The 14239-nt window shown below is 43.0% G+C and overlaps 1 protein-coding gene across 1 annotated transcript in view; it reads right to left on the bottom strand.

Moving 5' to 3' along the window:
• ZNHIT6 (zinc finger HIT-type containing 6) overlaps positions 1–14239 on the bottom strand; it is a 78404-nt gene that overhangs the window by 51584 nt on the left and 12581 nt on the right. Inside the window, exons 6-8 of the mRNA XM_053245277.1 lie at positions 3961–4029; positions 3098–3178; positions 1182–1262 (exon numbers count right to left, since the gene is read on the bottom strand). Of these exons, the coding sequence (XP_053101252.1) occupies positions 1182–1262; positions 3098–3178; positions 3961–4029 (231 nt within the window). The remainder of the gene's footprint in view (positions 1–1181; positions 1263–3097; positions 3179–3960; positions 4030–14239) is intronic.

Here is a 14239-nt window from a genome sequence, read left to right on the forward strand (position 1 = left end):
GAGATTTCATTGGTGTCAGTGCCAGGGAAAGAGGGGCCACTCCTGGAGTTGACACAGGCTCGATACCGAGAGAGTTGGATTTGAGGTCGAAGGTCTCGATGCCAAAGGCGGCACAGCAGTAGTTGAACTATCATGATAAGCTTGCTTCGAGAAAGACTGGCAAACTCTACATGAAGAAGTATTGTGGGCTTCTCTAAGGCATGTTAAGCACAAGTCATGCCCCCCTTGAGAGGGCAGCCTAGCATTACACTCAGTACATAATTTAAAAGGAATTTTGGGCAATTTTTGGTCTGACTCTTTAGGGCTATCCATAGCCGTCGTCAGTCGTTCTGATAACAGTTAGCCAAGTTATCCGTCTCATCTGTCATCTCAGTTTGTTAACAAGTCAAAACGTAGTCTTAAGCAATCCAAAGTCCAATAGCCGATAAATCAGTCCGATAAATATTTTTCTCTTTCTAGAACTCACGAAGAAAAAGGAACCAGTATAAAGGAGCCGCAGTGACCAAGGAACCGATTGCTAGGGCAGTCGCAAAGGAACTGAAGTGTTGGCGTTTCCTCCCGCCTTAAATAGCCACGTGGTCACTTGGGGCAGGGCGCAAGCACTGAGAGGAGCTGTGGTAGTCCACACTGATAGGCTTCAGCACAGACACAGAACCCATTTCTAATGGATTCAATGGATCATGAACCAGATCTCTTAATTTCTATTCTCTAAAGGCCTTGTGCAAAGTTATTAATTAATTAATTAAATTAATTAATTACATCTATATCCTGCTCTTTCTCCAAGGAGCCCAGAGCACTGTACTACATACTTAAGTTTCTCCTCACAACAACCCTGTGAAGTAGGTTAGGCTGAGAGAGAAGTGACTGGCCCAGAGTCACCCAGCAAGTATCATGGCTGAATGGGGATTTGAAGCCCTGGTCCTAGTCCAGCACTCTAACCACTACACCATACCCAGCCCCTGGGCCTTGTTTTCTTTTGCATGGAAAGAGGATCATCCAGTTGTGACCAGAATACACATTTGTGAGCCAGTGTTCAAGGGGTTGAATTTAAAATATAGCGATGCAATGAAACTATTTTCTTTTCTGCTCCCAACAATCTGGCCACTTTGTAGCCACCTTATTATCCATACCAGACATGGACATGACATTTTTCTTTCTACATAAGAAATTAAATTTCTTACCTGATGGAATTGTGTGGCCCGTTTTCCATTTTCATAAGAATTTGAATATCTGATTGAGGGGACATTGTGTAGATTTTTAATCTAAAATGGAAGGCATAACATAACATTTGATAAACCTTGTCATGTTTCAGGAAAATTCTGTTTTATTCAAGAGAAAACAATCCAAGTACTGTGCTTGTTGGGGTGTGCACAATGAAGATATGGTGAACCACATACTCTATAATGTACTTTTATAATTGATTGTCTCACAAAAGACTGTTGGAATATATATAATACATGTCAGACACAGCTCATCCTTCTTAGCTGGAGAGGGTTTTTGGAATCTAAACCGATTATCTAGACCCATTTCAAACTGGCTTTAGAGCGGGATATGGGGTTAAGTCTGCCTTGGTTAGCCTGATGGATGACCTTTACCAGGGAATCGACAGAGGGAGTGTGACTCTGTTGGTTCTTTTGGATCTCTCGGTGGTGTTTGATACCAGCGACCATGGTATCCTTCTGGATCGCCTGGGGGAACTGGAGATAGGAGGCACTGCTATGCAGTGATTCCGCTCCTATCTCTCAGGCAGATTCCAGATGGTGGAGCTTGGTGACTGTTCCTCTTTAAAATGGGAGTTATTATATGCAGCCTCTCAGGGCTCCATTCTGTCACCAATGCTTTTTAACATTTACATGAAACTGCTGGGTGAGGTCAACAGTAGATTCGGTGCAGGGTGTTATCAGTATGCTGAAGACACCCAAATCTATTTCTCCTTATCATCTTCATCATGAAATGGCATTCACTCACGCCTGCCTACGGGCAGTAATGGTTTGGATGAGGCATAACAAACTGAAGCTGAATCCAAGCAAGACGGAGGTGCTCATTGTGGAGGATCGGAATTTAGGGAATGAGTTAGATCTTCCTGTGCTGGATGGGGTTACACTCCCCCAGAAGGAACAGGTACACAGCTTGGGAGTGCACTTGGATCCTGGCTTCACCCTGGTATATCAGGTGGAGGCTATGGCCAGGAGCGCTTTCTATCAACTTCGGATGATTTTACAGCTGCGTCCATTCCCTGAAGAGAACGACCTCAAAACAGTTGAGCATCAGTTGGTAACTTCTAGGCTCGACTACTGCAATGCGCTCTACTTCGGGCTGTCTTTGTATGTAGTTCGGAAACTTCAGTTAGTTCAAAATGCAGCAGCCAGATTGGTCTCTGGGGTAACCCAGAGAAACCATATTATGCCTGTCTTAATACAGTTGCACTAGCTGCCAATATGTTTCTGGGCAAAATACAAAGTGCTGGTTATTACCTTTAAAGCTCTGAATGGCTACCTTAGAGAATGCCTTCTTCAGTATGATCCCCATCGCTTGTTGAGGTCATCTGGAGAGGTCTGTCTATAGTTGCTACCGGTATGTCTGGTGGCAACTCGGAACTGAGCCTTTTCTGTAGCTGCTCCTGGCCTATGAAATGTACTCCTGGCAGATATCCGCAGTTTAGGCTCGCTGTCGGCCTTTAGGAGAGCCCTAGAAACTTACTTGTTTGGCCTGGCCTTCTAAGGTTTGTAAATTGTTTTTTTAAAGTATTTTAATTAGTTTTAAATGGTTTTTAAAATTGTTTTTATATTGTTTTTAGAACTGTCTTTTAAATGGTGTGTGTTTTTAGGTCTTTTTAAAGTTGTTATACACTGCCAAGAGCCTTTGGATGGGGCGGTTTATAAATGTAATAAATAAATAAATACATACATACATACATACATACATACAACAACAAATTATCAAATGCTTTGAGGGTGAGAATTGTGGGGAAAGGGTCATCTGGGCAGCTAACAATGGAGAATCTCTGCAAAAAGGGTAATAAATTTCGGGATACAACTGTAAAGTGGAATACAGTGCATGTGAGTGTGGGTTTTTTTTTTTTTTTTTAAGTACATACCTTTGACGGATAACAGGATCAGACTCTTGAGGATCAACATACGACTTAAGAATGTCACACAATGGTTTATCATCTGGCACCCTTTGCCCAAAATGATAAAAGTGTATCAGTCATGATGCACAATGTTTGCAAAAGCAGATAAGCCAATCATCATCCAGTCAACATGTATGCAGATACATCTGAATATCCTCATGAAACAGGCTAGCTAGTATAGATTAAAACAAGAGAGAACCTGTCTCTTTTCACCCTAATTAAAGAACAAAAAGTACCACCCTGATAAGGTTTCCTTGTTTTAAATGTCCTTTTCTATACCGAGAAGAGTTCGTATTTTAAATATAAAGATATCTTCGAAATCTTTACATGTAGAATGGGATGATGGAAAGCTAAGACACACATCTGTATAATAAATAAATCTGTTCCAATGGCATGCGTCACCCCTCTTCCTATTGTTTCTAGATGCAAAACAGTAGAAGGGAAAGAGCAATGGTGTTTACTAAGTTAGCTACAAAAAGGATTGTATTACTGCAAGATACTTCCATTACAACAAGGACCACAAGCACTAAATACTGCAATTTTCTTGATTGCAGATTAAATGGACAAAAGAAACCTAACAAGCATGAAATGAGACACTATTTCAAAAAAGATAAGCTACATTTCTAGAAAACAAAGAAAAAATATTTTAAACAATGTTTTAAGCTATAACTTTCTTTTAAAAACAGTAATTTACATTTAATGTTATGAGTTAAGTTTATTGTTTAGCCAGAAGGCCATTACAAATCTTAAACACACACAAGTAAAACACGATACAGCAATCACACAGATTTTATATTAAAGCAACACTGTGAACAAAAATATGTAGATACCTTTTTTCTGTGAATTTAGCATGACTGTGAGGAAATATGAGTTTCAAGTGCCAGTAGAACTTTTGTTTCCTGTAACAAAATCAAGACAAGACTCTTAATGCTTCATCATGCTAACTATTAATTACAAATAATTTAAAAATAATTAATTACTAATAAAGTTGCTAAAACTGCACTGCATAGTCTGTCCAAAATACAAAGGAGTAGGAGAAAAGGTATTAATGCCATTATACAGGGCTTCTTCACATGCACAATCAGGTAGCAACCTTTTGAATTGCTTATGTTTCAGATTTGGTTTATGCTGCTAAGAACTGCTCTAATTCGGAAGCAGAACTCATTGCTACAGGGCAATTACAAACACATTCATGCAAAAGTTTCTGTTATACTCTGTATAGCTTTATAAGCAGTTGCGTTCTTGATGCAGTAATATTTTATCTATATTTTACATAAACATATATCTATAATATATAAGCCTCACTGACTGGACTGACATGAAACTTCCAGACCAAACCATGAAAGATAAGAAACATGCTATTTTTACAGATAGGTTCCAGTAGTGGTGTGCACGGAACTGCGGAGCTGCGGTCCGATGCCGGGGGATGGGGTAACTCTTTAAGGGCGGGGGAGGGTGACCTCCCCCCACTCTTCCCCGCCGGCACTCCATTTTTTGGACAGTATACGGGGTGGCAGCGTACCTCCCTGCCGCCCCTTCTCCCATTCTCAGCCGGAAGTAACGTCTGTGCGTGCACCCGGCTCCCGCACGCACACGACACATCCAGCGCGCGCATGTCACCACGTCGCACGTGCGATGTGCATGGCATGTGTGCAATGTGCACACGTGGGAGCCAAGTGCACGCACAGACATTACTTCTGGCTGAGAACGGGAGAAGGGGCGGCAGGGAGGTATGCTGCCACCCCATATACTGTCCAAAAAATGGCACCCCAGTGGGAGAAGAGTGTGTGTGGGGGGGTAAGGGCACCCTCACCTGCACTTAAAGAGCCACCCGCACCGCCCGCCCCGAACCTTCTACAATGAATGGCCTCCGGACTGGTTCATGCACATCCCTAGGTTCCAGACCAGACTACTAAAAAAACAGAAAACAGTGGGAAAATTCATTACGTTCCTGGAAAATCCAGGAAAACATGGGTTAGGATTAGCATAAGCATGAGAGCTGGGGTTAGAACTGAGATAGGCTTAATGTTAGGTTAGGGGTTTATGTATGGGATAGGGTTAGGCTTGGGGTTCACAGCACCAATGCAGCGTTTACAATTCAGACTAACTCTATCCCCAGACACCAACAGCAGTATATCCAACACTGACAGAGAACCCAGAAAGCAGATAATATGGCAGATAGCATGGGGTTATATCTCTTCAGCCTCATGTACTCACACAGCAGGTGGGAACCACTGAGCAAAGGAACACAAACAGCCTAGCGTCAGAACATGTATGGGCAGAGCAGATTGAGGACCCTTGTTTTCTCAGAACACTTATAGGAATCCTTGCCGTAGATTCACCCAGATACCTCAACTAAGGTCTTCATTGTCAGCACATCTCATGCAGGTAAACGGAATGCAAGTGGGGAGACCTCACATTCAAAGTATGACTGCTGCAATGTCTCGAATGTCATCTCCACTATGGCCCCCAATTCCAACCTTTAGCCACAACATAGCTGACACCGTGTTGGTTAATCATCCTTCCCGCAACCGTGAATGGCTGTGTCTGTCACACAGGCAACACAAAAGACTGTGCAGTACATGCTGGGTGCTGTGAACTTCACATGCAGAAAAGCTCTCTGGTAGTGAATTCCAGGAGCCCCATATTCCAACCACTGCTATTGTTGGCTAAATACTCATGATCTCTTTTGCCCTGGAGAATCACAGCCTGGCCCCAAACAACAGAATAAACAAAGCAGTCACTGCACATGGCATTCCACTGCAACTCTCTATAGCAAGATTTTTTCAAGGGGGAAGGGGAGCATGAGGCAAAAGCACTGAAAGAGCACCTAGGCGGTAGTACTCTGTCTCAGTTACTTACTCACAAACACTGAGCATTGAAGTTTATGAACTACATGTTGTAGCTGATCACTGACCATTACTGTTCCTGTTTCTCAGCTCTTCAACAAGTGTGACAGCCAGGACTAATAATCATGCAGGCCCAAAGGAAGCCCCAGAATATGACAAGCAGCAGTAACTAGTGCAGTGATTCCAGCTATTCCTCTGTGGGGTTGCCAGATTTCCTGTCCCAGTGGGCTCCTATACCTTTGCAAGCTGCTAGGTGGATAGTTATGTACTGGTGAACAGAGGTGCACACAGGTAATTTTGGAGCCTGGACCTAAAGGTCGTTGGAGCCAGCCCCCCGCCACCCGCAGAGGCTCCCCTCCTGCTGCAAGTTAATCATCATCCACACACACACGCACCATGACAGACACAGTAATTCCCATCCCACATTTTCCTTTCCCCACTCTGTCTCTAAAGCACCGGCACAGGTTATAATCACACTTGGCCGCCCAGCGCAGTACAGGCCAGCAGCAACCACACCACCTGGGACAGTCTAAGAGAATTTGGGTGGGGGCAGGGCATGTGGAGGCCCTGGACTTTGGCCCCAAAGTCCAGGGGTAAGAGCACCACTGCTGCTGCAGCAGCATACCAGTAGGGGATGGTACACAGAGAAACACCCCAACTGCTACTCTGCTGGTGGGACAAGACCACTGACAATCCTATTCATTGATCCTGTTTTGAGAACTCACCTACTTTAATGCTGTTTAATATACATTTTCATTTTGCTACAGTTCTTGTTTCTTTGTTGATGGGGTTTAGCAGCTAGGGAACTCTGATTCTTGCTCACTTTCCTCAGGATGCTAGGGGGGCACAGGGACTCCACTGCTACTAGGGCTCAGTGTTTTCACTTTCTGGCTACTTGAGTTCCAGCAAGGGTGAAGACTGGGCCCCTACAAGCCTCTGGTTAGTGCTGGTTAGTCATGCCACCCCAACCCGTTCAGTATGAGGTGGGGTAGGATCGCAAAATCTTTTGGGGTAACTCAGGCTAGAGAGCAAATGAGCTTGGAGGAGGTATGGCTGAATGGGATGGAAGAGGTTAGGTGGCACAAAGGGGAATGTGGGAGGCAGGCAATTGGCCCATGCACTGCTCCCTCTGGTTGGTTCAGACACTGCACTCCCCCAGATGTGCTATGTGCAAGGACTCCTTCTAGACTCTCCTAGGGGGAGATCACATTCTGTATGTGAAACCTGTATAGTTCCACATGCTAGGGCTCTGTGTGAAACAGCTCTAGTTTTTACACTATGTACTGTATGGTTCTGTTATTTTCAACCTTTACTACTGAAAGCCATCTTGAATACTTGAAAGATATAAAGAAAATAAACCATCTGGTCCCATGTTTTACACTGCTAAGACAGTGAAGTCTGATGGCACTTTGACCATAGGCTATCCCTGATCCTCCAGACCAACACTCAGTACCCTTCTCCAGACTTGGAAACCCTCCGTGCCCTTCTCTCATCTCAATCACACGCAGGACAAGGCAAAATAGAGCAAACACACAACCACAGAAGAATAAGCTTTCATGTAACATCCCTGTTTGAAACTACTAGAATCTTGCTGTGGATTTACAGCTGCAGCTCATTAAGCAAGAAATCAGCCGGCTGAGTCTTGTGGTAGTACCTGTGAAAATAATGTCTGAATGACAACGTAAATCTCCTCTTTAAAAAAATGCATCTGTAAAGCAAAATTCCCAGATTGTGATTGTTTTTACAGATTGTGTTTCTTCTCTCTCGTATACTTCCATATGTCTATAAGAAAGGAGGTGACCTCCAAGCATGCAAAGTGTCTCTTTAAAAAGTGTGAAATCTCTTTAGAACTGCAAGATTAACCTTTAGGTAAGCTAAAGCAGTAGCACATTGGAGTAAAGCTTTAGATGCTATAACCGCTGCTAACTTAGCAAAGAGGCACCTTTTAATGTGGTGATTCTCTTTATTTAGCAAAGGGAGAGTAACTGGCCCTATCCACCCCCATCACAGTACTTTCAGTGACAGTTGCTGGTGTCTATCTTATGTTTCCTTTTAGATTGTGAGCCCTTTGGGGACAGGGATCCATCTTATTTATTTATTATTTATCTGTGTAAACTGCCCGGAGCCATTTTTGGAAGGGCAGTATAGAAATCAAATTAATCATCATCATCACCACAATCAGCCAATTACAAAAAGCAACTTTACTGGGAACAGCCTATATTTTGCGATGATATCTATAATAATAACATCAAAAACACTAATAATAAAATTCAGCCATCCCAGGTCCTTGGGAAGGACTCGATGTCTGGATAAAACAAACCAGTCAATAACACCTGTCTGACTGTGTAAACAAGAAATAATAATAACCAGCCGATCCCGCACAGAACATCTGTGCGGTATTTGGGGCCAGCGTTTCCCACCCGGACTTTTCCTCCCCCACTCCCCCTACGTTTTCTGGCCAGCTTTAAAGCTGGCCCCATCCCCTCCTGGGCCGTATCCTCTTCCTGGTGGCCCAGCCGCCTCCTCACCCCACTGCCACCTCCGGGGCCTACCGCTGCCTCGCCACTGCGACCCATTGGCTCACCGCGACCCGGCTACCACTCCTGTTTTTTGGCACAGCCCAGCCCGGCCTTACCACCACCTCAGCCTATCAGGCACCTCCATCGCCCAGCCAATCAGCTGGGGCCGGGATGCACATTCTAAAGGCGCACCCAGGAGAATTAAATATATAGCTAATAATAATAACCATCATCCAGAAGCAGCAGGAGTAGTATGCACTGTTCCCTGTAAGGCATGTGTGCGTGCTCACAAGTTTTTGGATGCCCACTCAGTTTATTTTAGATCCTGCTCAGGTTGAATCAGGAAGGCCTGATTCTGAATGCAGTTGCATGCAAACTGCCTTGATACTGCCGCCCAGAACAAAACTCATTCCACACAGATATGAAAAAAATTAGAGGGACCACTAGTAGTAGGCTGACTGAAAAGCATTGGAGCTCAAGGGAAGGAGCTAATAGCTGGGGCCATTTTGCCTTGGCTTTCAAATACTAAGTCATGGCCACCTTTGAATGGGCAAGGGCAACGAAAAAAAGGGTAGCAACCAAAACAGCATCAAAAGAGAAGATGGATTCCAAGAAAGCTGTCACATGAAAAAACTGCAATTTATCACAAATTTATTTTTTCTCTGTGCCCATTGAATTTTGGCTGTTTGTCTCCTTCAGAGACAGAAAAATCTAGTGGTGTAAAATCAGAGGTCTTTGCTTTAAAAAAGCACTAATAATAGGAGGTAGGGGAGAAAGAAAATCTATTTGTTCTAAGGAAATATACACCACAAGATATGTATACCACTTTTGTATTCTGATGATGTCAGGGCAAAAGTCAAGCCAAAGTAATGATGATGAATGGAGTTCTTCTTCTATTAACTTGTACGTGTCCATTAACCTGTATGTGTAGCTGTCTGCATGAATCATTCATTCCCTGGATATGAGCTACTACATGCTAAACATCTGCTACATAGCTAGTCTGATCATGAGCCCTTGAGGGGATCTATCCATGAAGCTGTGAACATACAGGTAGACCTTGTCACTTGTGGTCCTGACAATTGTGGTTTTGCGTATCCATGGTGAGGCAATAGAGACCTGATCTCAGTATACAGTTAACGAAAGGGTTAAAATCTGCATATCTGTGGTTCCTAGGTGGCCAGAAATAACCTCTGAGGTAATTTCCGATGACCATTTTGTTAGTTTTTGTTTTTAAAAAATTCCAATGATTTTTTGTGGAAAATTGGCCAAATTGGGTGGTTTGGGGGCATTGCTGGACAGCTGGGACCTGGAGAGCATGGTACGGTACATGGTGGCAGAGAATGCAACCCCCACAAATAATGAGGTCCACCTGTATCTCAGCAGCATTGTTAAGAGCAACTGCCACATCAATGAGATGTTATAGCTACTCCCCAAAGAATTATACACATGTACCAGGTGTTTTTAAAAAGGTAAGAAGAAAAGTAATAAAATATATATGGTAACACTTTTGTTTGGATTAACTGCATACTCAGAAACCTCTATTGCAGCTTTAATGCACAACTTATTTAAGAAATTTATATTCTGCCTTCTTGCATGCAGCTTCCAAGGTGGCGTATTCTGCACTAACATGAAAGGAAGAGCTAGAGGATGATGTAAACAAAGATGAAGTAGCATTTATCTTTGAACCCTGATGAACTGATTTACAGCCTTGCTTAGTTCACTTTTCAGTAAACTAGGTCCCTACAGTATTTTATATTTCTCCTAAGCTTCTGTAAACAACATAGATCCAGGCTAATTAAGCAATTATAGTCTCCTGCGAACCCCCCCAAATCTCATTAAAGTAAATGAATGCCAAGGCTTTTATGATACACCAATCAAAAAAGTCAATATGACACAGTTGAAGTTCTAATAACATAAGGAACCAGAAGGGGGCCCAACTTTACTGAAGCTTAGCTAAGCGTCAATAACTACCCAACAGAGATTTCATATGTAAAGCAAAAAAGTTATGTTAACTTTACTGCAAGTTCAACTATTTCTTAATCACTGTAAGTTGTAAAACAAGATAATTCACCAAGAAACTCAATGAAGTACATTTTCACTGTACACATTTGGCCTTCTACTAGGAGGCCTCAGAACAGCAGGAGAACTCACTCACCATATGTGCTGTAATGCTCAAGCACGCTAAAGCAGAATTAAGAGTTGCAAGAAAAGAAAGGATGCTTTCAAGGTGACTTAAAAATACACCAGTTTTAACATTAAGATTTTTCTGCTGATCTAGCTACCAGACACTGATAACATTTCAGATATACTTTCAATTCATTTTCTTGTGAGCAAGATACAAAAGTTATGTTACCAAGTCTGCAGAAAAATGTTTTAGCATTTTTAGGAGATCTGGGAGAATATACAATTCTAAAGGTTCTCCTAAGGTGTATTCTACTGTGCCTCATAAATCAAGATGAATTTAATACATATCAGACCTTAGATCTCCGTGCATGCCCGGCGGCCATTTGTGTGCCGCTGTCACATTAGGGTAGATGTGGGGAGCACCACTGGCGTGCGATGGTAGCTGGGCGGAGTGACACCGATACAGGAAGCTGTGGAGAACAGCGGAGGAGCAGGTATGGACCTACTCTCCTCCCTTGTAAAGGTCCTGGGGCTGTGCTGCGAATCGCTCTTCAAATTGTGATTTGTGTACATCCTTAGTTTGCATTGCATTATGTGGGGCTACTGGTGGACAGTATGTGGTTTCACACTGTTGGTAATTACAAAAGCACAACCATTTGGGCCAGTGAGGAGGAAGGCTACATAACCTTACCTTTCCTGCAGACGATCACCAGGATGTTGCTGAGCGTGCAGATCACACGCCTAGATCCTCTGCTGCTGCCCCTGGCAATGCGGAGGTGCGGGGGCCAGGATGCATCATCCCAGCCCCTGGGAATCCCACAATGCACCTTGCCCATGAGTGTTGCAGCACCAGCTGAAAGCAGCGGACGCTGCACACAGTCAGGTAAATGCGGTTAAGGGTGCACTCACTCCCTTAATCTCATTTAAGAGGCGGGCTCCATAGGCAGGTTTGCTGCCGAGGCGCTGCTGGGAGCCCCGGGGCGACTGGAAGTTCTCATGGGCAGCCAAGCAGAACAGCCTCAGTGTTTTGCCCGCAGCCAAATGTCTGGAGGAGAAAACCAAGTTAACAGCGATCATTATTTGGTACTGGTTGCCCAATCTGAGGCAAGCTATAACGGTTTTTGAGGGGGTAGTAATAGTTTACAGCATATGTAACCAAGCTCAACAGGTCTGTTGCTCAGCTCTGGACAAACATTTTGACTCCTGATCTGACCAGCTCAATCTGCACAATACACAGCTGGGAAGCATTTCAATATTTTATCAACTACATCATTACTTTAAGGGGTCAGCATCAGTTTTTTAGGCCTCAGCCCTGCATGAAGCTGAGGGGAAGGGGAAAAATAACTCTAATTGCTGCTCAAGAACTGAGCCTCAGGGGTTTTTCTCTGCCTTGGAAAACAGAACTTCAAACTATCCCAGACTGAACCATTCGCCTTAGGTTACTACAGCATCCAAATAATCACCTGGCATTTACCAAGCGGTTACATGCATATACTGAAAGGCACTTGTCAAATGGCCAGCTGTTACCCAGTGAAACTGCTGCTAGTTAGGGGTTCCAGGACTTAGGAGATATTTGAGCCCTGTATGCACTGTATTTTAGCAAGACATTTTTTTGCATTTTTATCCAAACATTGGCATTTACATCCTACATTTTTAAAGTTAGGTAACATTTTCCGAAGTTCTTATGAAGTTCTTATTTCTTTAATGGTTCAGAAAGTATATGCTCAACACAGAAGCAATTATGTGGGTTAGCTTGCTAATTATTCTCTGCAAGCACATTAATGTTGGAGAATCTGTTTGCTAATCTGTTGCAAGAGAGACATCTACTGGTTTGCAGTTGAAATGTCACATTCCTTTTTTATCATTATCTGTAAACACAATAAATCTGATAATCTAGTTCCTCCCACCACACCACCCAAGAGCTTCTCATCACCCATAAATATTTTCTGATGACATACTCTACTGATTGAAAATGCCAAAAACAATGTATTAGACATAAACCACACACGTTAGTTATGGAGTAACCCTGACTCTGAATCATATGTAGATGAAGTCAATAGTAAGAAGAAGCCCACTCCTCAAGAAAAGTTAGGTAAGAGGATCTATTAATAGATCACAAAATGCTGCTTGGCTCTTCTTGCCCCTTAGAGCAAAACTAAATATTTAATTCCAAGACTACAAGTAAAGATGATTTGATTCCAAGAATGATTTCTCTCCATCTGGTTAAAATATTAACCAGATTTAAGGATTTTATTTTAGGATTTCCAGATTTTAGGAATTAAGTTTATTTGGACTCTCAATTAAAACTAATGTGCAGTCACATACCCCTGTTCTTTCAGAAACATTCTCAACAAGCTCATTTACATTCTGGTTCAGAAACACTAAGTTCCCAACAATAAAGAAATCCTGCTCCTCACAACCAAGAGGTTATTTCATCAAATTGTGCAAGCAGTGAACAAAATTCCATAGTCATATTGCATTATATGCAGATTATAAAGTGGAATGAAGAAAAACAATATCTGCTAAAGGTAGAAAATATAAACTAAAATTTGAAAGCATAGCATTAAGTCAATATATTTTTCACATAACTTAATTGTTCATTATGTTCATTCCGTTTCAGTTTGAAGCCTACTCTGGGAAAAGCAGAAGTGGACACGAGAAGGTAAGCAAACTGTTTTTACACCCCCCCCCCCCTTTTTCTTCAAACAAACTGACAGGAGGAGAGAGAGATTTTGAGGGGCTGGCTTCGATTTAAGGGAGAATTCTCAGTGTGTGTGTGTTTTTGCCAGGGCTTGCTTCTCCCAGGGTTTGCTTTGCAGGCTCTATGGCAGTTGGTTTTTGTCCCTCTCTTGCCTGGAGAGGGATAGTGGGAGGAGCCCGCTAGGGCTATAGTGAGTCACATCTTCATTCATTCGATTTCTAAACTGCCCTTCCAAAATTGGCTCAGGGTGGTTTACACAGAGAAATAATAAATAAATAAGATGGATCCCTATCCCCAAAGGGCTCACAATATAAAAAGAAACTTAAGATAGACACCAGCAATAGTCACTGGAGGTACTGTGATGGGGGTGGAGAGGGCCAGTTACTCTCCCCTTGCTAAATAAAGAGAATCACCACATTAAAAGGTGCCTCTTTGCCAAGTTAGCAGGCTCCTGGCTCTCTCTTACATGCCTGGAATCATTAGGAAGGGGATTGAAAATAAAACTGATAAGCCACTTAATGGCATAGCGGGGAAGTCACTTGACTAGGGAGCAAGAGATTGCTGGTTCAAATCCCCACTGGTATGTTTCCCAGACTATGGGAAACACCTATATTGGGCGGCAGCAATATAGGACGATGCTGAAAGGCATTGTCTCATACTGTGCAGGAGATGGCAATGATAAGTAAAGTAAAGTGTGCTGTCAAGTCGATTTTGACTCCTGGTGCCCACAGATGACTGTGGTTTTCTTTTGGTAGAATACAAGAGGGGTTTACCATTGCCTCTTCCCGCGCAGCGTGAGATGATGCCTTTCAGCATCCTCCTATATTGCTGCTGCCCGATATAGTACCAGCGGGGATTCGAACCGGCAACCTTCTGCTTGTTAGTCAAGCATTCCCCCGCTGCACCATTAGGTGGC

Source organism: Hemicordylus capensis, chromosome 4 (assembly GCF_027244095.1).
Source record: "Hemicordylus capensis ecotype Gifberg chromosome 4, rHemCap1.1.pri, whole genome shotgun sequence".
Lineage (NCBI taxonomy): Eukaryota > Metazoa > Chordata > Lepidosauria > Squamata > Cordylidae > Hemicordylus > Hemicordylus capensis.